At 54.1% G+C, this 26,111-nt stretch overlaps 2 protein-coding genes across 2 annotated transcripts in view; one reads left to right on the forward strand and one right to left on the reverse strand.

Annotated features, from left to right (window-relative positions):
• Micall1 (MICAL like 1) overlaps positions 1-26,111 on the forward strand; it is a 210,913-nt gene that overhangs the window by 40,996 nt on the left and 143,806 nt on the right. The window lies entirely within an intron of this gene.
• Sox10 (SRY-box transcription factor 10) lies at positions 2,925-11,231 on the reverse strand. Its single transcript, XM_051189364.1, has 3 exons — positions 10,750-11,231; positions 6,687-6,955; positions 2,925-4,555 (listed from the first exon to the last, which is right to left on the reverse strand). The coding sequence occupies exons 1-3, from the start codon at positions 11,175-11,177 to the stop codon at positions 3,852-3,854; spliced, it is 1,401 nt and encodes a 466-aa protein (XP_051045321.1). The 5' UTR covers positions 11,178-11,231; the 3' UTR covers positions 2,925-3,851.

Consider the following 26,111-nt stretch of genomic DNA (forward strand, 5'->3'; position numbering starts at 1 on the left):
GTGCCCAGGGAGCTGGTTGCCATGGAAACCTCCAATTTCCTTTCCAGTGGGGACTGGCTGCAGGGGCTTCTCCCTTCTCAGGAGTATCACAGAGCAGGTCTCATCAAGCCAGCCATTGTTCCTAGGGACCTGCCTCGAGCTCTTATCAAGGACTTAGATCCCCTTTCAGGAGCGGTGCCCTAGCAGGAAGTGTGGGGGTGCAGTGATCCCCCACTTCCCCAGGCAGAGCCCTGTTGGGCAAGTCTGCAACTGGAGCAAGGACCAAGCACCTGTCCAGCTGTCCTGGGCCAGTGCCACACAGTGCCCTCCATGACCCTCTCTCTGGCCTGCCACCTGTGCCCTGCTTCTCATACCTGAGCTGGGATGGTGTGCTCTTGGGTTCAGCCCGTGCTGGAGTTCCTCTCCTGCCTCTCTGTCAATGGACCCTCTTGTGCACCCTGCTTCCCCACCGCAGGAAGAGCCTTTCATACAAGAGATGGCGGGCACGCCTATGATCCCAGAACCGTGGAGGTGGAGGCAGGAAGCTTGCACAGCAAGTTCAAGGCTAGCCTGGGCTACATGAGACCTTGTCTAAGAATGTTTTTCAGAAAAGAAGGCAACCATGGACACTGGCACACTTAGGAGGAAGACTGGCTTCTGAGTGGTCCAGCCTAACTTGTGGTCCACTGCAACCCCAAGGAGGATGGCATTCCATGTGGGATCGGCCACCCTGGTCAGGGTGGGAAGGATGAGTGGCTACAAGAGTAGGAGGGGTGCTTGCTGTTCCGAGTGAGGGTTAATTCTGGGAGTCACAGACTTCGCACCCCTGTCACCCTCCTCCAAGGTTTTGGAATCCTTTAATCAAGCTGGGTGCTGAAATTTCAGCTCTGAAATGCCGCCTTTGTGCTGGCGTCCAGGCAGCCACCCCAGAGTGCAGGGTCACTTTCTCGGCCCCATTTCTCTAAATGGGGCCTTTGTTCCCTGCTGGGCTGCTCAGTATCAGATGTGATTATAAAGGGAGATGGAGCCTGGGTAGGAGGGGTGTTAACCCTTAGGGGATAGGGTGCAAGGGGATGGAGAAGAGGACACATCTCCTGTCTCCCCTTTGCACTCTGATGTTCTTGGGGAGCCCCTCATTCAGTTGGCTGGGTCTGGGTTTGTCTCTTGCTGAATATACTGTCCCTTTCCAACAGTGTAAACTCTTTATTCTCAGTAGGTTTAAGGTCATCTCAGTCATTTGAACACACCTGACTGGAGCTTCTGCTCTGGCAGAGCACATCCAAACCTGTTCCAAGGGATGCGAACAGCCTGCTAATGCTGGCTTCCAATTTTGTCTTTCCCATGACCATTTCCCACCTGACTGTACTAGCAGTGATTATATGGTCAATCTTGTGAGGTGTCCCCCCACCCCCACTTAATGGGGCCCCTCCATCTTGCCAGCTCTGTCCGCAGTTCCTCGTCAGAGCAGGAGCAGTACTCAGACTGGAGTGGACACATGCAACTGAGCGTCAGCATGCAAGGTGTCTTACGGTGCTGTTAATCATAAGAGGAAAACCAGGGAGGGGTCTTAAAAGTCAGTATTGCCAAGTCAAGAGAAAAGAAAAGAAAAAAAAAAAAAACAGTTTTTCTATGATTTCTGGGCTGGTCGGTCTAGGGACCAAGCACCTGTCCAGCTGTCCTGGGCCAGTGCCACACAGTGCCCTTGGTTTTCCCTGGGGAGTTGGACTCTCCTGACACCTGCAATGGGTGAAGGACACAGTCCATGTGTGAGGAAGAGAGCTGATGACGGCGCCTGGTGGCATATGCAAGCCCTACCTTTTCATCCCAGCCTTTATTAGTGACTTCAGTGAAGGTACTCACAGACATAGATGCATAGACCTGGATTCACTCAGGGAAAGCTAGGCCCCAAGATTTAATAGAGGAGGAGCAATGGGCCAAATTCAACAGGTAAAGATCTATTAAAGGCCAATAAAAAACAACCAGCTTCTAGGTAGTTGGGTAGTCTGATGCTGCATTAGATATTGTTGAAAAGAGCAAAGGTTTCATATACCAAGCTCCAAGGGAACCAGCAGCTTTGGGGAGGTGGCCTGAAGAGCTTTCTGGCTACAGTGTTTAGATGGAGTGGTACCCACCCTCTCAAGGACTGATGGAGATGGAGGGATGATGTGGGGTTTGGGACAAGTGGTTCAGGATACATGCTGTCTGTCATTAGGGCACCAGCTTCCCAAAACATCAGGCAACAGGGGCCACACCCTCGGAGGCTTGAAGGATGTACAACCCTGGCAAAGTCAGCAACCAACACTAGGAACTTTGCTACTGTGGGAATGTGTGGCCATTGGCATTTCCTGTCAGAGCAACTTGGTAGAGATTTCCCCTGACCTTGGTGATGTGGGCTTGGCAGTGGCCTAGGTCATGACTCCTACTGAGGACAAACTCTTGGGGAGCACAAATGAATGGAGTTTCTTGGCTTAGACACAAACAGGCTGCTGCTGTGATAGCTTGGCTAGATGCTGACATGGGCTCCTCTCTCTCTCCCCCCCCCTCTCTCTCTCTCTCTGTGTGTGTGTGTGTGTGTGTGTGTGTGTGTTACATATGTTTCTATGCAATAGAGAAGTGCAGCCATAGAGGGTCCATCCATAGATGCTATGGAACCACCATCCCCATGTCCTTAGGGGAGAAAGATCCTAGGAATTGCTCACCTTTGCGCTCTCCTGGTCACTTCCGTAAAGCCTTTGAAGAAGCACAGGTATGGGGATAAGAGACCAAGAGACAGGCCAGGTCAGGCCACCAAGCAGGTGACCAGAAGTTTTGATTTTATTACTTGGAGTGCTTAATGAAAGTTAATGGGGACTGGAGTAACTAGAGAAGGGGCAGGAACATGGCGGCTACGGAGATAAATAAGGGGCACTGATGTGTTACATGTGGACTGGGCTGAGAACAGGAGATGGGGAGACAGCTATGTACTTTATTAAGGTATCGGTCGCTGGAGCGAAGGGCACAGGGCAAGGGTGGAATGTACATGGCAGGGATTAAGTGTCCAGCCTGCTGCCAGCAGCCTGGGTGCTGGGCTCTGGGACTAGGGCCCGTGCAGTACTAACTCTGAGCCTGGGGACTTGAGGCTGACAGTCAGGAGGCAAGAGGAAAGCTGGGTAAGATGCCTCTGACCTTTCCTGGAAGCCCTGCCCCTCACTTGGGGTGGGCCTTGAGGTGTGGGAGGTGATGGGGAAGAGCCTGGGGACAGTCCTCAGACAAAAGATGAGGTTGTCAACACAGAATTGGATCTGGGGACTTCTCTCTGCTAGTTCCTTCCTGCATTCAGGTGAGGAGGGGGCATTGAAAGGATCGGAGCTTCCATTGAGTATCCCATCTTACTCCCCACAAAGCTGTTCAAAGCTGTCCTTAGTCCTTAGTGACAGGACAGAGCCAGCTCCAGGCTTTGAGGCAGGTCCCTGGGCAGGCTAGCTCTCAGGCACTGTGACAGAATGGCACACCGACATTTGAGCCCCTTACTCTCTAAGGAGGAAACAGGACTGAGGCACTCCACCCTAATGCTTCCTACCTCCCTGAAGGAGTGAGCAGGACTTCTTAGGTGCTAGGATACAGGCTCATTTCTAGGGGTGGGTGGCCCCTCATCGTAAGTCTGGGGCAGCCATCAAACTCCTCCTCTGCCAGCTCAGTCAGGGCTGGGCCTCCAGAGCCAGGGTGGGTGGAGGTCATCAGGGCAGGAGCTGGCATAAGCCTCCTTGCTCCTGTCAGCCCCTGTAGCCTCCTCCACTGACACTGCCAGGCCAGGGGCTGATGGGGAGCAGGGTACACAGGCTGGGGGAAGGGGCCCTGGGGCCAGGTAGGGACTGGTGGTGACAGGGCCCCCTCTAAGGTCGGGACAGAGTCGTATATACTGGCTGCTCCCAGTGTGTGGGACTGTGGGACTGGGGCCCTGAGGGGCTGGGGTCAGAGATGGCGGTATAGAGGGGCCGCTGAGAGGGCCCCATGTAGGAAAAGGCCGAGTAGAGGCCAGAGGCCTGGCCTGCATGGCCATAGTAGGGTCCTGAGGGCTGATGGTCAGAGTAGTCAAACTGGGGGCGTGAGATGGAGGGGAAGGCGGAGCCGTAGTGGGGCAGACTGAGAGAGGTGTAGGCGATCTGGGAAGTGGATGGCTGGTCGGTGTAGTGTGGGGGTCCCTGGGGGCCTGTGGTCTCTGTCTTCACCTGGGCTTTGGCATCCACACCAGGGGGTGAGACCGTGGGCAGAGCCACACCTGGTGGCTTGGAGATCCAGGCAGAGTGTCCACTGGCCACAGCCAGGGCACTGCCCAGCCCGTAGCCAGCTGCTGAGTAGCTACCCACGTGGCCTGGGTGCCCATTGGGTGGCAGGTACTGGTCCAGCTCAGTCACATCAAAGGTCTCCATGTTGGACATTACCTCGTGGCTGATCTCCCCGATGTCCACGTTGCCGAAGTCAATGTGGGGCTTCCCGCCCTCCCCCAGGGAGCGCCCATCCCTTTTGGGGTCTGCCTTGCTGGACTGCAGCTCTGTCTTTGGGGTGGTTGGAGGGGTGGGAGGGCCATGGCTCTGGCCTGGATAGGAGAGAGACAGGAGGAGCAAGAATGAGCAGGTTAGAGGCAAGTGGGCCCTAAAAGGCCTCATGGCCCACTTCTAAGCAGCAGGATGCTGACCTCCGAGACTAGCTTCTCTGGTATGCTGCCTGATGGCTGACCCTATTGGGTCATGCTGGACCATTGTCCTGGGCCCTGCCTTCTCTTCAGAGCACTCTTGACATCTGTTGGTCACTCTCTGTCTAGCCCCAGCTGCCCTGTCCACTCTGGACTGTTATCTCCTACTACCTCAGCAGCACTGTGTCCTCTTCAATGCAACCTCAAGCCCAACTACTCTCTGCCCTGCTGATCCTTGCGCAAGAGGGCACTTAGATTACTGGCCCCCTTTTCTTTGTCTGTTAACTTTCTCATCCACACATCTCAGCAAATGCTCAGGGCACTGCTAAGTGCCAGGCAGCGTGCCAGATGCTAGGGATAAACGGAAATAAAATCAGGCCCCGTTTCTTAAAAAAGAAAAGAAAAGCTTGCAGCCATGAAGAGATAAGAGCCCATTCAAGGCTCTGCTGCAGTAGGTACTGTGTGAAGGGACATGCAAAGGACTGAGGAGACTAGAGAAGGAAGCCACCTGCCGTCCCAGGGATTTGGGGGACATCTCATTAAGTGCATCTGGATGTCCTGGAGGTTCTGATGATGAGATTACATGTAAGGAAGGTGACTAGACTGAGCATCGCATCCCACTATAGAGAAACAAACCCATGGCATTGCATTGTAAGGCTAGCAGCTGCAGAGGCAGATTGTGCCTCCACCATTACACTGGAGACAATGTCAAGTCCTTCACTAGCTAAGGGCTCCAAACTTCAGGAGACCTACCAAGGCTTGAATTCTGGCCCTGCCATTCACTGTATGACTCCGGGAAAATCCTCAACCTTCTTTTAAGCAGTTTGTCAGTAAAGCGGAGTTGAGCTTAGATGCTGTATCTCTGGGAGCCCCTCCCTGATTACAGTCTGGAGTTGGATATTTCCTGGACAGACAGAAGCAACCACTTGTGTCTCAAAAAAGCTTCTCCTAGGCTACTTTCTCCTATATGCCATTCACTCGGTTCCATCCCTACTCTTCCCTCTTGACTGCAGGCAACTGAGTCAGGGAACATAGGCTTCTCTTGGTGGGCTCATGGTATCCTCTTCCGATGCCTGACACAAAGTAGGACTTAGCTTGTCTTCTGATGGCAGAGCTTTCTGCTCCCTGAGCACTCTCTACATACCACCTTGGCACTCTGCTAGTGAGAGACACAAATGAGGTAGCCATAAAGCTGGCCCCAAGTCCTGGAGTCCCACCCCCTGGGCTCAGCCCTCAGCTATGGAGCAGGCTCCTTTTTCTGTCTCTTCATCTCTAGAATGATGGTGATCTGAGTGCTGGTACCCCACCACACCATTTGGTGCTGACGGGTTGGTGGAAGGAATGAGTACATACAAGGCAACCAGCCTGTGCCTGGCACACTGTGTGTGCTCAGTACAGCTCACACCTTCAATGTGAATTAAATATGAATGGGGCCATGTCTGGTCCCTCCGTGGTGTGGGCTTGCTCAGCATCACCCTAGGGCAGGAACTGGAAGAGGCAATGGTTTCCTGTCCACCCATGTTTGATCACCCCCACCCCACACACACCTTTCTGGTTTTTCCAGACAGGGTTTCTCTGCATAGCCCTGCCTGGAACTCACTCTATAGACTAGGCTGGCCTCGAACTCACAGAGATCTGCCTGCCTCTACCTCTACTGGGATTAAAGGTGTGTGCCACCACCCGTTTTTTTTTTTTTTTTTTTTTTTTTACTTGTTTGTTTTTCAAAAGCATCCCTCTGCCCTTTCCCTGTAACTGCAGTGGAGTCTTCTCACCTCATGGCCGCTGTGGCTTTCTGAACTGGCTTCCTTGCCCAGCACCAGTGACCCTCCCTAGACACCTTGCCTAACTGTAAGCTACCAGAATGCCCCCTGAACTGCCACTGGGTTCTTTCTGTACTCCAGCTAGGGGAATTGCACCCCTGGCCAACCTTTCCCAGATCCCAGCTCAGGCTAGGGAACCCCCCACTGCTTGGCTTCTTCCAGCCCCATTGCAGCATTGTCAAAGGCACACTGCTAGCTCCCAACCCAGCACTCACCTGAGGGGTGCTCTGGGTTCCCATCTGACATGGGGGAGCCTTCTTCTGGGTGCCGGTGGTCCAGGTGGGCACTCTTGTAGTGGGCCTGGATGGCAGCAGCCCCTCCTTGCTCAGCTTCCCCGCCTGGGCACTCTGCCTCCCCCTGGGCTGCCTTCCCATTCTTCCGTCGCCGAGGTTGGTACTTGTAGTCCGGATGGTCCTTCTTGTGTTGCATCCGGAGCCGCTCAGCCTCCTCAATGAAGGGGCGCTTGTCACTCTCGTTCAGCAACCTGGAGGTGGAAGACACCAGAGCCAACATGAATGCTGGGGCACCCAGAAGGCAGGGCCAAGGTAGGGCTGTGCCCTGTAGTTAGTGCCCAGAAAATACCAGGCCAAGGAGCCCCAGCCTGAGGTGGTTGTGATCTCTGTCCCCTACCTCTCAGTGGCTAGAGGGCACCGGGGCCAGCCACTGAGCATGCAGTCAAAAAGAAGTTACAAGGGGCAGGTTCAGGAGAGGGAAATGTTCCTGTTACTGAACTGTAAGTTGAACTGGTCACCTCATTGAAGGGTGAGCTCCCTGGCTCACACCCTGGGGGAGGGGGTGTGGACAGAAGCAGATGGCTGTGGAGGAACCTAGTTTCTGCTATTTAGGAGCTGCATGCTAGACTTTGCACAAGTTACTTCTGAGTCCAAGTTTCTTTGCCTACAAAATGGGGATGATAGCACCTATTCCACTTGGGTGTGGGATCAACAGAAACGGAGATATAAAATGACCTGGCCTGGGGAGGGAGGGGCCTAGAGAAAATGGGTGCTACTCTAATGGTCCTTGGGGAGGAGTTGCACAAGAGAGGCCAAGGGTACATCCTCAACACTAGAAAAATGATTTGGTGAAATTTCCATATGGTGAGACTGAAAATTCTAGGTGTGAGCCCCCTTCAATATGGGGGAGCTGTTTCCAGAGAGAGATCCTGTATCTGTGACAGAGGGTAGAGGAATCTGAGGCCAGCCCATGGCATGGAGAAGCCCTCTGACTCCAGCTTCAGGTCAAAGTAGGATGGAGGAGGGTACCAGGACTTGCCTGCCTCAGGGTAAGGAAGACAGGGTGGGCGCCTTAAAGAGGGGGGAAGAACAGATCCATAGACTCCAGACACAGGGACCATTCGTCCACTTAAGGGTTTCTCTCCCTCCAGCACACTCAACTGGTGCCCTCTTCTCCTAGGCAACAGAAGACCAAGCCCCCTCTCCGGGCTGGCTACACCAGGCACTTTCTAGCCAGCAGCAGCATTCCTTTGCAGCTTAGCCTCCTGGTCTGCCCTGCACCCTCCCAGCATTCCCCAAAGGACCCTTTAGAGAAGTCAGATTCCATTAGAGCCAGTGGACTTTCAGGATAGATAGAGACCCCAAGGCCAGGCCTCAGAAAGAACCCCATAGCGGGGTGGTGCCGTTCTGCCAGCATGGGCCCAGCGCTGATGCTCCTGGGATGGCCGGTGACACTGGACACTCTCCCCTACCCTCATTGTCTCCCGCCTGGATGGCAACCTGAAATCACCAAGAAAATGGCCGGGAATGTGGGAGAGGGCCACACACACCAGACGTGCAGGAAGATCACAACACTGGATCCTACCATCACCTCCCAAGCGCATTGTACCCATCTAGCCCTGACAGGAACCTGGGGGTGCTGCTGTGCCAGCTCCAATCTTAGCCCCTCCTTGCCAACACTACGCAGGTCTCCTCGTTTACCCCACCCCATCCCCACAGCTCACCTTCACTCCTTACAAACCCTCACTTTCAGGGCTGCCCTTCCCCACTGTCACCCCCACCCCCCAGCTCAGTCCTCATTTGCCCCTTGTCTTTCCACCAGCCTCTGTGTTTGGAATGGGTGGATGAAGAAGGGAGACTGGTTCCCAGCCCAGTGAGCAGCTCCTGGTAGGATGCTGACTGCTGTAATATGTGTCCTCTTGTTAGGCCAAAAGCCTGTGCAACTTGAGGTAAGGAAAGGCTTATAAGCCCCCTATAGGAGATGCTCAGATGCAACCTAGTCCTAGTGACCTGGCTCAGACTACTTTCCATACAGGTTAAACAGCACCGAATATCCCATGGGGTCAGCATGTAATGGTTCCTCCCCAGATGGCAGCCAAGGTTAGTGTGCCAAGTGTTCACAGGGCCAGTGTTCAAGAGCTTTGACCCTGAACACAGGCACACTCTCCTCAGTCTGTACTTTAGGATGTTTTCCACTCTGTCTACCCAACCATGTACGCTCCTCGTGTCCTTGGAGTCGTGAGCTTGGGAAAGAAGGTCCAGACTCTTAGAGCGCCTGGCCAGCCCAGCCCACATTCCAGTGTCCCTGCCGTCCAGGGTCCAGGTAGCCGCCACATGTTCAGTCTTGGCTCATTGGTATTGTTTTGCCACCTCCCATCCCTGGGGCTCTCCTGCCTTCCCTGCCCCAGGTGGACTGCTGTGGGCACAATCTGAGGTAGCCAGGAACAAGTCTGCCCAAAAGGGACTTAATCAATTATCCTAGAGTGGGAATTGGGACAGGGACAACGGAGGACTCCATATACTCCTGGCAACAGATGGCTGTGTGAGAATGAATGTCCATCTCTCATTGCTGTTATACACCTAGACGGCCCTGGACAAAGGAGTTAGCTGCCACTGCTTTTCCTGAGTGGAGCTGGGTTCTGGGCTCATAGCAGCTGGCCATCCAGCTGCTGGTCAGAGCTGAGGGCTGAGGAGGCGGGAGGAGGGTGCTGGGCCTGCCTTCAGCAAGCACATGGCAAAGTGCAGGCCAGGAAGCTGATTGCAGATTGCTCTGTTCTTAGGGAAGGAATTGCTCCCAGGCCTTTGGTCTTCATACCAGGCCAGAAAAGGGGAAGGAGCCAGCTGTTCTAACAGACCTCAAGTCTCCTCAAGTATGGAACCCTCCATTCTCCTGTTCTCTGCCTACCCCCAGCAGACCACTCCAGAGAGTGAAGTGTGACTCCCCACTGTCACCAGGGAGAATTCAGGAATAACCTCTGACAAGGCTCGGTGGCTAGCCTCTGTCGCCGACTGACCTAGGTAGTTAGTGTGTTTCTCTTAGGCCTGTCTCTTGGAAAGGCTAATGGGGATGAGGTGACCTCAGCAGTCTAGAACCTGCTGGAGCCCTTGTTCCCTTTGGGCCTGGCCCAGGGCGCCCGCAGTGTGTAGGGGTGTCTGCACATCTGCAACTGGCCAGGTGAGCACAAGGGTCAAATTTGCTACCTGGGAAAACGTTGCCCCAGAGGCTTGAGGCCAGCCTAGGCAGCCTAGGGCTCTGTGAGACCCTGGCCAGAGCCAGGCTTCCTCCTGGCTAGGGTGCTCAGCTCCAGTTCTTGAGCTTAGGGAAGAGGTTGCTCAACCATTGGGTGGAGCCCAAGGAGGGAAGATGGCGCCAAAGCTGGAGAAAGTGAAAAGGAGTGAGTAGCTTGGTGGCTCGGCGACACCCCTGGAGGCAAAGGCCTGTTTTTGTGTGTGCCCTCTGCTGGGAATAAAGAAGCCCTCAGTCTTAGAGGCTGGGGTCGGGAAGGTGTCCCAGGGCATCTGGGACAGGGACCCTGTGGCAGCAGGGAACGAAGTTCTCCACACTCTGCTTTCTCTGGGTTCCTTGTTTTCCTTGCAGCCTCTCCTCCCCTCAAGCTCTCCATCTGGCTGCTTCATGTTCGCAGCATCTACAGCTAGAACAGTTCTTTCCCAAAGTTTCCCACTCTCATCTAAGAGTGTGAATACGGGATTGGGTGGAGGTCACCAGAGCGACCCACCATAAGGTCTTCCCTGCCCACCACCCACAGAATTCCAACCACGAGGGGGCGCCTCCCTGCCCGCAGTCCCAAGATGGGGAGGCCCAGCCTAGGCCGCTGGGGTTCTGAGTTCCAGGGTGAGCAGCCAGAGGAGCCCCCACGGGAGCACCCAGGGATAGTTGAGTGGGCAAAGTCCCCAAATATGGTCTTCTAAAGAGATATTTGGATTCCCTAGGAGAGGAGCCTGGGCCATCCTACCTTGGGGCCCCAGGTTAGCCCTAACGCCCGCGAGGCTAGGGCCTGCAGGGCTGGGGCGGGGCAGGGCTCACCTCCATAGCTTGCCCAGCGTCTTGCTGAGCTCGGCATTGTGGAGGTGCGGGTATTGGTCCGCCAGCTTCCTGCGTGCCGCCTGTGCCCAAACCATGAAGGCATTCATGGGCCGCTTGACGTGCGGCTTGCTCTTGCTGGCGCCGTTGACACGCACGGGCATGGGCACCAGCGTCCAGTCGTAGCCGCTGAGCACCTGGCTGACCGCTTCGCGGATGCACACAGGGAACTTGTCATCGTCTGCCTCGCCGTCCTGCTGTTCCTTCTTGACCTTGCCCAGTTCGCCCGGCCCCGGGCTGGCTCTCAGGCCTGAGCCCCCGCCGCCGCCGTCGGGGCCCAGCGACGGTGCACTACCAGGGGACAGGCAGCGAGGCTCCTCGGAGCCCACAGGGCTCAGCTCCACCTCTGATAGGTCCTGCTCCTCAGCCATGTCGCTCCCGGCCGCCGCCGCTTCGGCCGCCTCCCCCAGGCCCACTGCAGGGGTCCTCGCGAAGAGCCCAACGCCCACCTAGACAGGGAAAAGGGCGCGATGGAGAAGCGCTGTGCGCCCACCCAGGCTGGACGCGATGTAGCCCCGAGGTGGCGGCCCTCCTGACCCCTGCAAACTCACTAGGGCCTGGGCCCGCGCACATGCCAGACCCTAAGAGGGTGCGACCCGCCTCCACATCTTCCCACCCCCTGATCCCAACCGTCTCTAGGTGTGGGTGGGTTTTTTCCTTCAACCTACTCTTGGGTGGAGGTTTGTTGATGGAAAGGAAGAAAAACGGACCCTTTATTCGACTCTAATCCGGCCCCTGGAATTTCCCACCTTTTCTCTCAGCTCTCCTTCCCCTAGACTGTCTGCCCTGACAGTCTAGGGAAGCTGGGTGGGGGACGCACGTCTGCCTGTGGGGTGTCAGCCTCTCCCACACCAAATTGGGGGGACCCAGGCCCCTGTTGGCAGTCCGGGCCCAGGGGAGCAGTGCGCACTCACCTCCTCCGACCTCTCCTCCAGTCTGGGGCTCGTCCTGAGGAAGTGGAAAACCGTGTCCCAAGGTGTGCGGTCCAGCTCGGGGCTGGGGGAGTGACGCTGATGGACTGGGAGGGAGGGGCTGGGGGGCCCTAAGCCTCAGGCCACGGCCTTGTCTGGACGGAGCCTGAATCCTTGCCACCAAACACCCTGGCTGGACAGCCTGAGACTGACTGAGCGACTGAGCTGCTGCAGACGGCTGGGGAAGGAAGGAGGGGGAGGGGAGGGGGGAAAGGAGGGAGGGAAGGGCAGAAGGTGGAGCCTCCAGCGCTGCCTTCATCCCCAACACCCAGGACGCCTCCACTCTGCCCAGCACCCCCCCCTCAGCCCTGCCCGCATTACTTCCTAGGCCCGTCTCCCTGGACTAAGCTTGGGTTTGGGCGGCTGGTGTGAGAGTGGGGCATTTTACATCTGGGAAGGGAGAGATGCAGGTAGTGCAGTCAGAACCTGTTGCTTGGGACCCTAGACCTCTGCCTCAGGTAGTGGCATGGGCTGTTGACGAAGGGCTAGAGGGAGATGTGAGGAAAGCAGATGACTGGTGTTGCTTAACTTAAGAAGTCCTCCTGAGTCCCACTGTGTGCTAGGCACCGCTGCCAGATGTCAGCACAACTGTCACCTCTGCTATCCTCTGAGACTCAGCCTGTACAGGTAGAGGTCTCGATGAGGGCAGCAGCTGAGCAACCTTTGCCCAGTATGTAAATCCGGGTTGGTTGAAGCCATGATCCCTTTTCTATGGATTCAGTATCCACAAGGGTGGACTGGCCCAGGGTAGAGACACAAGAGACTGAGGTTGGGAGGAGAGGCTCATCTTTAAGAAGGACACAGAGAACTTTGGAATCTCACTCCCATGCTCGGCTCTTCCCTTCCTAGGAAAGGGGAAGGATGGAAGAGTCCAGCCCTGATGTCATGAAGTCCCTTACTGTCCCTTGCTGAGAAAGGAACTGCCCTGACTCTGACCCCCTTTTCTCGGCCCTGGCTCCTATCCTTTTTCTTCCTGCCCATCGCCCTAGGGCCCCTTTCCCTTGCTCCTTTCCCTGTCACACCTCCACAGGCTATTGTCCCCTTCTCTTCTCAGCGAAGTGGCTAAGCAGAACTGGGGTGCCCATGGAGGGACAAACAGAGGAGCCTGGATCACACCAGTGACAGTGTGTGGCTTCTCTGTCCCTCTTAGCTGGGCAAGGCCCTAGGCCCACACCAAACAGGTACTGTCTGGAGTCAGGCTGGAACCGGGGTCTGGAGAGTCAAGGCCTCATGATTGGGAAGGCCCCAGGGTAGATGGTGGGACACAAAGAGATAGTCACACAGGGCAAAGGCATGTCGAGGGGGTGGCAGACATTGGTAACACACACTCACACATGCTTGCGCACACACAACCAGCCAGACAATTGGGCCAGTGTGTCTGGGACTGCAGAGCCCAGTGAATTAGGAGTTTGATAAGGGTTTTCTCTTTCTCTCGCTCGCTGGCCTTGGACAATCTCCCCCCAGTTTTCCTCGACGCCACCCCCAGCGCTGCCAACCCTCCTCCCCCCGCCTCCCTTCTCTTCCCTGTGCCCAGACTCTTGTTCGGGGCCTTGAAACAGTGAGCTGTCTTTGTTCGAAATACAGGTGAACGGCAATCATGTGATTAACACACACACACATAAAAAGCTTTTTAACAGCGCCCGCCCGGCCTCAGAACCGCCCGGAGAGAAGCCGCCTTGGATGGACAGAGGGCCTGAGCTACAAGCATCCAGCCAGTCGTGTCCTGGCTCCCCGGCAGTGGTCCCCAACATCCGCTGCTGTCCTTCGCCTGCCTGCCTGCCTGCCTGCCTGGCATCTCTCTCCCGGTGGGTCCCTATTCATCCCTCCACCCTTTGGTCCCTCCTCTTGGAGGGACGGTCCTCCCTGCTCTCTGTACGTGGCTGAGCCGGAGACCCCTGGGGCATGGAGGAGTGCTATGGGGGGGTCGGCCCAGGATTATAGGAAGTCGGGTGGGGGAGGTGGTGGTCTCACAGTCCTCTCTAGTTCCCTGCCACCACCCTCTTGGGCCCAGCCGCCAGGAAGGGGTGTGCGCGTTGTGGGGGGGGCGCTCTATAGAGGGCCACATCTCGCTTGTGCTCCCTCTCTGTTTCTTCCTTGTCCCTGCACACAGGTTCTCCTGAGTGCTTGTTTGGTTGGACCTTACCTACCTGCTGAGGGGTGCTGCTGAGGTGGCCAGGCCTCAGTGGGGACAGGGGAAGGATTGTGTGTTGGCTGAGGGATCCCCCTGTGAACAAGACATCTGGAACAACAGGCTGGCTGGCAATCAGGATGCCTTCTGCCTCACCTTAGGTAGGGACCCAGTTTTCTCCAGCAGGGGAAGGTAAAGGCCCCATTTTTCTCTGCACAGTAGGACTTAGGAGAGTGGGGAGGGTCCGTACTGAAGACATCAGGCCTTGGAGACATCAGGGTGGCCAGGAGGGCCAGGGCTACCACCTGCTTCTTTCCCAGCTGGTAGCTAGAGGGGAGGGCTTGTTTTCTCTCTACTCCTGACTATCCCAGAGATGCTTGTGACCCCATGCCCCACACCCTATCAGAGCTGCTCTGAGTGGAGTGCTCCTCCCCACCATGGGTGAGGGGTGGTGCTCCCCTGCAGAGGTCCAAGACCCTGGTATGGTGGAATCCAGGCTTCCTGCCATGGGCAGAGGTCAATCAGGAGCTTCCAGGGTCCCGCTCATGTTCCTTTGAGATGGTCCCAAATTCCCCCAGAAGACAGCCCTTGAAAGGGACCTCGAAGCCCACTGATGATCCTGCCAGGACTAGTCACCTCATGTCCACAGTAACCCTTAACTCTTCTTTGGGATGCCGTCCTGCCTAGCAGCAGGCTTCACTCATGATCCCCAGCCCTGAGCCCAGACCCCTCATCCATCATCCTTCCTTGCCTTGGAGGATATACAAAGAGTGGGAAACCTGCTGTTTGGCAGACCAGGAGCCTTGAGGGATTAGTTAGGATGGCCCCAGGGAACTTTGAGCCTTTGCCTCCGGTTCAGTTTTCCTGTACAGTATCTGTGTTTCAGCTCCTCATGGAACAGTTAAAGGATGAGATGAGAGGCCATAAGGAAGGCATTTACCATCTCTGGTCACAGAGGTATAGACCACCCTGGGATCCCTGCTCCCTCTCATTTGCTGTTCCAGGCCTGTGCCCCCATTGCTCTGGGACCTGGGGCCAGTCGTGAGGGGCTTGAGGCTCTGCATCCCTGTCAGGTTTGTTTTCTTGCACCTGCTCAGGGCTGGTCTCATGTGTGGAATCATGTCCAAAAGTCTCTCTATGCAGCTTCAGTTGGCTTTGAACTCTCCATTATAGGTGTACACCACCACATCAACTGTGTGGAGTTGAAGCAAACGTTGGTTCAGATTCAAAACGTCAGATTCTACATCAGACTGGTTCATTTTTGAATGAATTTCTAGGAAGGAGAGGCAGGTGTACTTTATTTTTGTTTTTGTAATTCCCTTGGCAGGCTCGGGTTTTCTTCAAGGGCTCTCTGGAGCTCCAAGACTGGGAAGGACCCCCTGCCAGATCCAAAATCTCTAAGAAGACTGAACAGGGCTTAGACTCTGAGCCAGAGAGTAGTGGCCAAGCTTGTAGGTTGCACTGAGATGTTCAAGGAGTTTGAGGGCATGGTAAGAGCAGGGCTGTGCACTGGGGAAGTCTGGAGTAATCCTGGTGTCAAACCATCCCTTGGAGCCTCAGCTTGCACTGGGGGGGGGGGCTGGGGTTGGTATGTACTCTTGAACACCTTCTGGCCACCCCATCTTGACAAGGCTGTGTCTTTCTCTTCATGGATATAGTGGAAATGATGTGTAGTCAGTGAGGGTCTGCCATTCACATCCATTCATCATAGTCTAGGAATGCTGGGACTTGGTTTTACCTGTACAGTGTTGAGACTTTTATACATGCACTGCCTGTATCTTTAAAGTATGTGTATATAAGGGAGAGAAAGAATGAAACACATACACTCCTACTTTGTAATTGCACTAAGCATTCACTAGAGAAAATAATGTAGGTTTGGGGCTAATGCCGAGAGTCATGGTGGGGTGCTGCTCTCTCTTTATTCCCATTGCAAAGGCACCTGGCTATAGACTCACCTTCAGGAATTCGGGTTCTGCTTGCTTTTGTAATGCCAGGAATTGGGGAATGCAGAATGGAACCCAAGGCTGAGAAACTCCCACATAGTAGGCAAGCACCCATATCCAGCCCTTACCCTCAGAAACTTCTCATATGCCTCTCAAATCAAGGTTCGGGCCAGGGTGGTATGTAGTGAGCTCTTGCCTGTGAGTGGGCCTCCACCCTGTACCTCTGAGAGGGAAAACCTGCCCAACTCCGGGGGCTGCTATGTTTGATTCTGCTCTTTCAACAACCCTCTGCCTGAGTCGGTATCCTTATTCTCCAGGGAAACTGAGGCCCAGAAAAGCCGAGGAATGGGCCTATGCTCAACCAGCTTGTTATGAAAGTTATGAGATCTGGGGCTTGTTTCTCCAGTCCAGTCCCTGATGGTTATCCCAGGCAGAGCCACAGGGGTCTAGCCTTTCCTCTCTCCTGCTGGGCTGGACTATTGATCTTGCTCACTCAGCCTTCTCACTGGGCCTCTCTTACCATCTGCCTGCGTGAGGTCCAGTTTTTGCTTCAGCCCAGCTAAGAGGCCCTCTTCTGGGCATTTTTGCTAGAATATTTTCCCTCCGTGCTCCAGTGGAGAAGTGTGTATATAGTGTGCTCCCTGTGTTCCCTTCCTGGTTCAGCTTGGTGGCTGCTGCCATTGGAGGGCAGGGCTCATTGGTCTTGGTTGCTCGGCAGCCTTTCACTGGTGGTCCTTGAACTGAGTTGCTGCCTAGGGAGGAAAAGAGAAGGAAGCTGGGGCAGGCAGGCAGGGCTTCCTGGAGATGGAGGAGGAGGACATATGCTCAAAGCCTGACCCAACAGGGGCTCTGGCACTGCCCTGTTTCTTGCTGCTCTGAACTGGAGGCCATTCCAGAAGCCCAAATCTTCCTTCTTCCAACCCCACCCTCTCCGGGAACAAGGAAGTTGAGGCTGGTGCCCAGTTGCTGCCTGGGGCATCCTGGCCTCTGCCCCCTTCTTGGAAGCCCTCAGAGACTGAGACTGCCCGTTCCTGTCATCAGGCAAAGCCCTTCCTGCTCTCTGCTCCGAGCAGCTCAGTTGCTTCAGCCTTTTGTGACTGCCTTCAGTACAGGGCAGGGCAGGGGGCCAGGAGCTGGGACAGGAGGCGATGGCACCAGTCTGGCTTTGGAGTTCAGGGTTTATTCAACCAGACTAACCTGGAACCCTAACCTGGCATGATCAAGTCCTCCACGGGTGTTATAGACCAGAAACACCCACTGGAGCCCGATCCTCTATGGACGATACAGACTGAAAACACCCTCTGGAGCCCAGAAGTCCCAACTGTGGCCCTAGCTACCTTTCTTTCTCTCTGGGCCTTAGTTTCCCCATTTGTAAAATGAGGGGCAGACAAGATATCTTGAGAGCCTTGATAGCCTGTGTCATGCTTTACAAAGAAGGCCAGGGCCCAGCTCAGTGCTTGTCCTTTGTGTACCTCAGCATGCCCCTGGGTCTCTCCTGAGGGTCAGGGTCATGGACGGATAACATACTCTTCTACAGTTGTTTCTAATGATGTGTTGAAAGTTCAAGGTTCCAGAATTAAGAAAAGGCCTTTTACTTAAAACATGAGCCCTCATTTTTGTTTTTGTTTTGTTTTGTTTTGAAGACAGGGTCTCATTATGTAGCTCGGGCTGTCCTAGAACTCACTATATAGACCAGGCTGGCCTCGAACTTACAGAGGAACCCTCAATTTTATTTTTATTTGTATCTTTGCTGTTGTTTTGGAATAGGGTCTCACTTCATGGCCCAGGCTGACCTAGGCTTTGCTTGCTATGTAGCCTAGGCTGCTCTTGAGTTCACTGTCTCCTGCTTCAGCCTCTTGAGTGCTGTGGTTTATAGGCAAGTGCCACAGTGTCTTTCTGCTTGTTAACCACTGTTCTGGTGGTGATGGTGGTGGGGTGATAGTCCCACCATTCCAAAGAGGATAGAGTTGCTGAGGGTGGCTTTGGAGGCCTCAGGGCCTTAGCACGATGCAGCCTTCCCCAGCCCCACCTGTTGTGACATTTGCTGGGTGACTACCTGGTGTCAGGCCTGGTTTACATGGCTTGGTGCCCTCCTACCTTCACTTTCCCATAATTAATGTATCTCTTCTCCCTCCGTGTCCTTTCCTCCAACTGGAGCTTTCCTGCTTCCTGGCCCCCCTCATCCCCCCTCTCAAGAGTGAGGGGGGAAGGGCTGTGTTTTCAGCTTGTCCATCCCCACACCGAGCTCCCAACCCCTGAACCTCAATTTATATCTGCCCTTGGCCTTCACTACAGCCAAGTTCACCTCCCGCCCCACAGGCCAGCCTGTCTTCTGTCTCCTGCCTTGCTCAGCCACTGATGGGGCCTTATCTCTTTTGGTTGTGAGCTCAGAGCTGTGTTCTGCTGGGCTGCCTGATGGAGGTCCACAGTAAAAGAAGGAATTACCTGAGTGTAGTTGTGGAGGTCTTTTGGGGGCCTGGGAAGGCCCGAGGTAGCACTCAGGGTGCACAGCTGTGGGTTTAAATCCCACACCCTCACTTAGCAGCTGTGTTTCCTCTGCAAATGGCTTAAGACTTCTGGCTCTTAGCTTCCTTCTAGGCTGAGGTTGGGATTAAAGCAGATCATGTTGGTAGACATTTAGGACAGCCCTTGGATCATGGACGGGCCCGTCAATGGGAGTCGCTGCTCCTAGCTTCTACCACAGGTGGCTGTCCACTATCTTGAGCATCACAGTGGTCGCTGCTGCTTGACCTGTAAAATTGCTTTCTGCAGGAGTCCTTGAATCTGCCCCCACTAAACCAGATAGAGCAGGAGCAGGCTCACAGCCCACTGAACCACACTGAGAGAGGAACAGGAAACAGAGGTCATGTGACCATCTGGTTATGGGACCGAGCATCACTGTGACTTTTGCTTCTAGGTCTCCCGAGGACATACCCAAGGGAGGGCTCTGCTGTCTGTAGGTTAAGGGAAGAACTTACAGATTTATTAGGAATTGCTTTTCGTTCGTTCATTCATTCATTCATTCATTCATTCATTCATTCATTCACAGATCCCCAGATACTTTCTAAGTAACATTATATAGATGTGTATGGACAGATGGAGGAAGGGCCAGGGAGGGAGGCCTGGAGCAGAGGCACATAGCTGTGGACACAGCAGGTTGTTTGAAACAGGGGAGTCTGAATGTGGTCGCTGGAGATTTCAATCCTTCTACTGCCAGCTCTCAGCAGTTGGGTAAGGGGCTTGTTGAGATGAACAGCTGACAGCTCCCCACCTGGCATTTCTTGTCACTTTTCTCAGTCATCCATGGTCCCACCCAGGACTAGGCTGGATGTGAACTGAGCCCACCACACTCACTTATTTTTTGTTCTCACGTGGTTTACTTCTGTCCCCTAGAATTGAAAGTGGGGTGATGGGGGGATTTTGACATTTGTGTGACTTTGATGATGTCACTTCATTATGAGGGAGGAGTTGAGTAGTGTGGAGGCCTGGGCAGCAGAGCCAGAGGGACCAGAGTTCAAGTGTGGCCTTTGTCCCACTTACCAGGTCAGGCCACCTAATGTCCCTGCACCTTGATCTCCTCATCTGTAAAATGAGGACGGCAACACCTGCCTTATAAGAATGTTGCAAAGGTGGACAGGAACAAGGAACGGCAAGTTCTCTGTGTGGCTCTGGGACAAAACTGGACAGGGTGCTACCTCCTCTGGAGCATATGGACTGTGAGTGTCCAGCATTTGCCAGGCACGGCAGCTGATGAGTTACATTAGCAGACCTGGACTTTTCTGTCCCTTCCTAAGTGCAGAGGCCTTATGTCAAGAACAGGCTCTGTGGGACAGGCCTAGGAGGTGTATGTGCACACATCAAGGAGATGGGCTTCCTATGGTGTGACTAAAGCTTCAGCTCACCCACCCCAGCTACCTGTATTCTGATTGTTTGTCTTGCCCTCCCTTTGAGCTGAGAAATCAGTGTGAGTGCCTACTGTTTGGGGATTAGATCCAGAGTCAAAAGTCTTGGAGTTGCTGAGTGGTGCATCCCAATACTAGGGATGCAGAGGCAGGAGGAATTCTGTAAGTTTGAGCCCAGCCTGGTCTACACAGCGAGTTCCAGGACAGGCTCCAAAGCTCCACAGAGAAACCCTGTCTTGAAAAACAAACAAAACAACAACAGCAAAAGTCTTGGAGGCTTTATCTTGGCAGGTGCAGAGAGAGGAACTATTCAGACTCTGCTAAGGTCTCAACTGCTGCTGTGTGACCACATAGAAGCCAGCTGCCCTGTAGGTGCGTCCATTCATTTATACAAGGAGAGAGTTGGCTTCTGACACCTCTAGGGGCTCTATCACTTTCAGCATCAGGGGTCTTCCAATCATGCAGGGAATGGCAGGCATCTGGTTTTGTCTCTGTCTAGGCTGCTGCTTCCGGGCGTAATGTGTCAGCAGATTGCAGTCATTCACGTGTTTATTGAGCTTATTAACCGTGGAGATAATGGCACCAAAATTCCTCCTACCCTCCCTCCCCATAGACCTGTCCCTTGGTTTGGGTCATGCCATCCCTGCCAACTCTGTGGGGGCAGGACCCCAACTCTCAGGTGAACTCTTGCCTAGTGCTCAGCATAATGGTCACATCTACAAACAGACCATGATCGCACAGTACCAGACTCTTCTCTACTGGTACATGGACATTTCCTTTAAAGCATATTGCAACTTATGATCATGTGCTTACTGCCAGCTCTTCGTGGTCCACTTCCCCTGAGAAGAGCAGTTTTATGGCCACTCAGGGGAAGGCGTGCTGCTGCAAGGTGCTTGGTGCATGGTGGTGCCCAGAGAACGGAATTGGTGACCCAGTGAAGCCTCATGGGGAGAGGTATGGGGACCTGGGAGGCGGAGGGTTAGAGGCGAGCCTTCTCGGGGTCCCTTGTATAGTGGAGGCAGCTGGTCAGATATTGAGTTCCTCTTTTCCTGGAGTTGGGGCCCTGGAATGGAGCATAGTTTATTGGGGAACCAGACCCTGGTATCTAAATAAGGGGAGGAAGGGATAGAGAGCTGAGCACTCTCCACCCCTTCCCCCAGCAGTCAGGAAGGACAAGGAAGATCTGTCAGCCTCAGATGCCACCCGCCCCTCCAGAGGACCCAGCCCTGAACCCAGGGAGTGAGGGCAAGGGCGGTGTGTGTGTGTGGGGGGGACAGGAAGCTCCTGTGTCTTCCCCTCCTCTCTCTTGTCCAACCCTCTACCCCCATTCTGGTGAGAACTTACAGCCCCAGGCCTTGGCACTCTGAGGATGTGGGTGGGGACAAGGGGTGGGGGGAACAGAAATCCCATTCCTACCCAATCCTTTCTTTGGGTTTTTTGGAGGCTACTGGCTCAGCAGCCCCTGAAGTTGTGCCTGGGCCTTGATGATAGAGGGACAGAAGGAAGTGCAGCGGGCAGTGCCTCCCCCCAGCCCACCCTGCACAGGGAAGAACAGGCTGGGGCCTACAAGCTTCCCTGGGAGGCCAGGCCCTGCTGGGAACTATGTGTGTCTTTTCTGGCTGCTGCTCTCTTTAGCTGCCAAGGGAACCTCCGAACCAGGTGTTACAGCAAACTCTTTGGAGCATTTATAAATATAGATTCCCAGGCCCCATTTGGAATTGCAGATTTGGGTGAAAGTGTAATTTTAAAAGCTCAGCTATGAAGATGGACCTGGCAGGGACATTTTTGGAGCATACTGCTTCTAAAGCCTCCCTCCTCAGCGTCAAAACTGCCACCAAGTGAACAGGTCTCTCCCCTAAGCTGTCTGGGACAGGGACTGGCTGTAGTGATTGGCACAGTGGAGCCTGGGAGGTCCCAGCTCTGCCTGGAGCCCTCTGTCCCCTCAGGCAGGCTCCTTATAATCTCTTCCTCTCTACTCTGTCTCCATTCCTGCTTCGATTTCTTTCTCTGTACTGTTTTCTCTTTCTTCCTCTTACTTTGGCTTCATAATTTGTTGTCCCCTCCCTCTTGTGAGACAGGGTTTCTCTGTGTAACAGTCCTGACTATCCTGGAACTCACTCTGTAGACCAGACTGGACTCAAACTCACTGAGATCACCTGCCTCTGCCTTCCTAGCGCTCACATTAAAGGTGTGTGCCACTAACGCCCCACCCTGTTTCCTTCTTCCTCCCTCCCTCCTCCCCTCCCTCCCTCCTCCCCTCCCTGCCTCCCTCCTTTTATTTTATTTTATTTTATTTTTGAGACAGGGTCCCTCTATTATGTAACCCTGGCTGTCTTGGATCTCCTTTGTAGACCAGGTGGCTTTGAACTCTGCTCCCTGAGTGCTGGGAGTGGTCAGTCTGTCAGAGGCCATCCCCATCTTGTTTCTCTTCATCCAGCCCACATTGTCTTCAGCATCCCTGTCTCTCTAGGCTTCATTCCATTTCCCCCTCAGGGTCTCCTCATCTCTCTGTCTCTGTTTCTCTCTATGGCCCTTTCTCTCTGTGCATTTCTCTGGGGTGGGGCTGCCTAGGACTTAGGGAGCTCTGGAGAAACAGCCATGGGGAAAGGTGGCAGGCTGGAAGGATCAGGATTTTTGTGAAGGATGCCAGAGACAGCAAGCCTCGGGGTTGGGGCTCTTCTGGCTTAACCTCTGAGCCCTCTCCATCTGGCTCCAGCCCATGTTTCCACCTTGTTTCTCTCCAAGCCACCTGTAAGCTCTGGGTCACCTGCCCCTCCCTTGGCCTGAGCCCAGCACTGAGCTGCCTCTTCCATTTTCCAGCTCAGCTCCCCACCTTTGGCCCCTTTGCTGGCTGTCCTGGGATGTGGCTCCCAGGCACCCACCATACTACTGTCCACTGGTGGCAGGACACCAGGAGGAGGGGCCAGTCTGGATGAATCTGGGGCTCTTAGAGGGTTCAGACCTGTCCTGGCAATAAGCAAAGTCTGTCAATACTGACAATGAGGTCCTCCTGGCCCTGGGGAGGCTGAGGACCCTGTGCCCAGGTGTGGCTGAAGAGACTTTTTGTCCATCAGGTCTGTCAGGGAGTTCTGGCTTCAGAGCAGGGGTCTGGCTCTCAGACAGCTGGGCTGGTCCTCCTTTCTCACCCTGGAACTTGATTGCATGAGTCTTGGGAAGGAGGGAGCTCCTGATCACCTAGTCTCCCTGTCTACTCTGGTCCCTGTTGGTCTTGTGGCTTCAGTGAGGGACAAGCAATGGGAGCAGTTGGGAGAAGGGGTTAAGTCAAGGACTCTTGGGATGGCTCTGACCATTCCTCTGGAGGGAACAAGGGCTCTATTCTCTGTGTGGGAATTAATAGCAAGGAGTCGACGGGGGTGTCATTCAAGCCCTGATCAACTCCCAGAGGAATGCAAGAGACAGACAGAGAAAGAGAGAGAAACACAGGAGAGAGAGAGAGACAGAGACAGAGACAGAGAAACACACATACAGAGATAGAGACACACAGAGACAGGCAGAGAAACAGAGAGAGACACACACATAGAGAGAACCAGAGAGATAGAGAACAGAGACGGAGGGACACAGAGACAGAGAGGGAGGGAGAGAGGGAGGGAGGGAGGGAGGGAGGGAGGGAGAGAGGAAGGGAGGGAGGGAGGGAGGGAGAACACGAACAGAGGCTTGAAGCTCGGATATGGAGAGAGGAGCTTGAAAGCCTTCTGGTCACAGTAGCTCCTGGCATGTGGCTGTAATGCCCTAGGACAGATCCTTTGCCCTTAGTTGTGTCCATGTCTCCACGCAGCAGGGAGACCTGATCTTGTCATCCCTCACCAAGGCGAGCCCTCTTTTCTTTTAGCATTCCCAGATGGCTGCACCCTCCACCCCAAAAGTCTTTTCCCCTGCACCCTGTCAAGACTGGCTGCTGTTCCTTCTTCCCTCTCTTTTCCTAGGGGTTCAGGGTTCACGTGGACCCCCAGGCTGCTGTGGAAGACCAGCCTGTGCTCCAGGGCTGTACCCTCTGTCCTGGACCCAGGAGTTCCTTTGACTCAGCTCCAGGGTCAGCTCAGAGGCATTCCACCAGGTGGCCCTTTAGTTCCCTGCATGAGAGGGGAACACTGGGCAGTTCAACCATCACAGGGACACAGCTCATCAGCTGCTGAGGCTGTGCCTTCTGGTGTCAGCCTGGCTCGTGGCTGAGGAACAGTAGTCCTAAAAGTCTTCTGAAATGTCACAGCCTAAAGCAGACCTTGGAGGAGCTGCAGGCCACACTTCTGGCTTTGTGGCACGTATACAGAGGTCTGGGAGGCCACTAGCTTGCCCTGGGTTGGAGCTGAGCAGGAGTTGGCCCAGGCCATCTGCCTCCAGATTAGTATCCTGACTCCCTGTGTAGGGTCTCAAACACCGTGTTTGACTGGAGGCAGAAAGAACTAGAACCAAAGAGGGTGCAGAGTGCCTGGCTGTGTGATTCAGGCATTGTCTCTGGCTTGGTGTCTCATCACCAACCACTGTCAGCTAGCAACTTCATTCTGGGGTAAAATGAGGTTTAACAGGCGTGTAGCCTGGATACAGCCATTGTGTGCTATTTTTTGTCTTCCTTTCTTCTTTCCTTTCTTTCTTTTTACCTTCCTTCCTTACTTCCTTGCTTGTTTTCAAGACAGGGTTTCTCTTTATAGTCTTGGCTGTGCTGGAACTCACTATGTAGACCAGGCTGACCGCAAACGCATTTATTTATTTATTTATTTATTTATTTATTTATTTATTTGGTGCTAGGGGTCAGACCTGGGGCCTTGTGCCTTCCAGGCAAGTACTCTACCACTGAGCTTTAGCTCAGGCCCTGGCTCAGGACTGTTATAGTTCCTGGAAGTCTGGATAATACCTGGTGCCCTTGGGCTAGATGGCTTGCTGTGCACACCATTTCACTGCTTGCTACCACACATGGCAGCCCCAGCACCCGGCATGCCATCAGGCTCCTTACCTGCAGTTTTGGTGGGATGAGTTCCTGGTGCCCAGTGCTCCCATGGACCAACGTCATTCTGTATCTGGTGACCATCTTGTTTCTGCATCTCTGATGGCTAGTGTGTTGAAGAGTCAGGGGATATGACACTGTATGACACAATGACAGCTCTGGAGTTCTTCAGGTCTCAGCTTCCTCCCCTATGAAGTGATCAGTCTTAGTCACTATGGGAACTGGGGCATGGGGAAGCCTGGCTTCACCCTCGAAGTGTGCAAGTGGAAAGCTGGGGGCTGGAGATGAGAGGATGCCTGGGTACCAAGGGATCAGCAGAGTACACCAACCTTTCTACACTGGGCTGTGTATCAGTTGCTTGTCTCAGGGCTGCCACAGGCCATCTGACAAAAGCTACTTAAGGTAGAACAGTTTATTTGGGCTCATAGTTAGAGGGTATAGTCCACCATGGAGAGGAAGACAGGGCCGCAGGAAGCTTGAGGCAGCCAGTCATATTTCATCTGTAGTTAGGAAGAGGAGAGAGATGAATGCTGGTGGCCCCATTTTTATTGTGTGTGTGTGTTTGTGTGCACCCATGTGCATATAGACACCTGCAGAAGCCAGAAGATGGTGTCTGCTGGAGCAGTTGTGAACAGTTCCAGGCAGTTGTGAACTGCCTGATGTGGGTGCTAGGAACTGAGTTTTGATCCTCTGCAAAAGCAGCAAACCAAGCTATCTCTCCAGGCCTTATTTTCGCCTTTCAGCCCATGAACTGGTACCACCCACATTTAGTGTGAATCATCCATCCCACCTCAGTCTCATCTAGATTATTCTCCACTGCCACGCACAGAGACTTGCCTCCTCAGTAATTCTAGATTCTACCAATTTGACAATAAATACTAGCCAGCTTTCACCCAAGGCTGGGAGGCTGAATTCCTGCAACCTGACTCACAGCAGCTTCTGGAAGCTGATGGGACCTCAGTAATTCCTTATTCCTAGCCAGAGTGGGGAGAGGATCAATGAAGGAGATGATCGATGAAGAATCAACTTCCTTTCCCAAATTGTGTGACGTGAAAAGTACAGAAGGCTACTTTGGGGGTCCTCATGAAGGAACTGATCCAATGACCTGTAAGGGAATCCTTAATGGCAGCCTCAAAGGTGGACAGCACATGGGCCAGGCATGAGCTGCAGATGGCACAGGGCTGAAACGTGGGAAGCCCATGTTTCCTGCTTAGCTTGGTGCTGTGGTGGGTGTTAGATTCTCAGGGACACAGGCCACAGAACAATCTCATGGAGATTTCCAAGGTCCCACCACCCCTAGTGGCCCAGAAGCTGATGGCCTTGGCATTCGATGTTTTCTCTGCCTGGTATCATATAGTGGGACCTCGGGGAATGTGAGATTGAAAAATGCTGTTGAGCCAA

Source organism: Phodopus roborovskii, unplaced genomic scaffold, assembly GCF_943737965.1.
Source record: "Phodopus roborovskii unplaced genomic scaffold, PHOROB, whole genome shotgun sequence".
Taxonomy (NCBI): domain Eukaryota; kingdom Metazoa; phylum Chordata; class Mammalia; order Rodentia; family Cricetidae; genus Phodopus; species Phodopus roborovskii.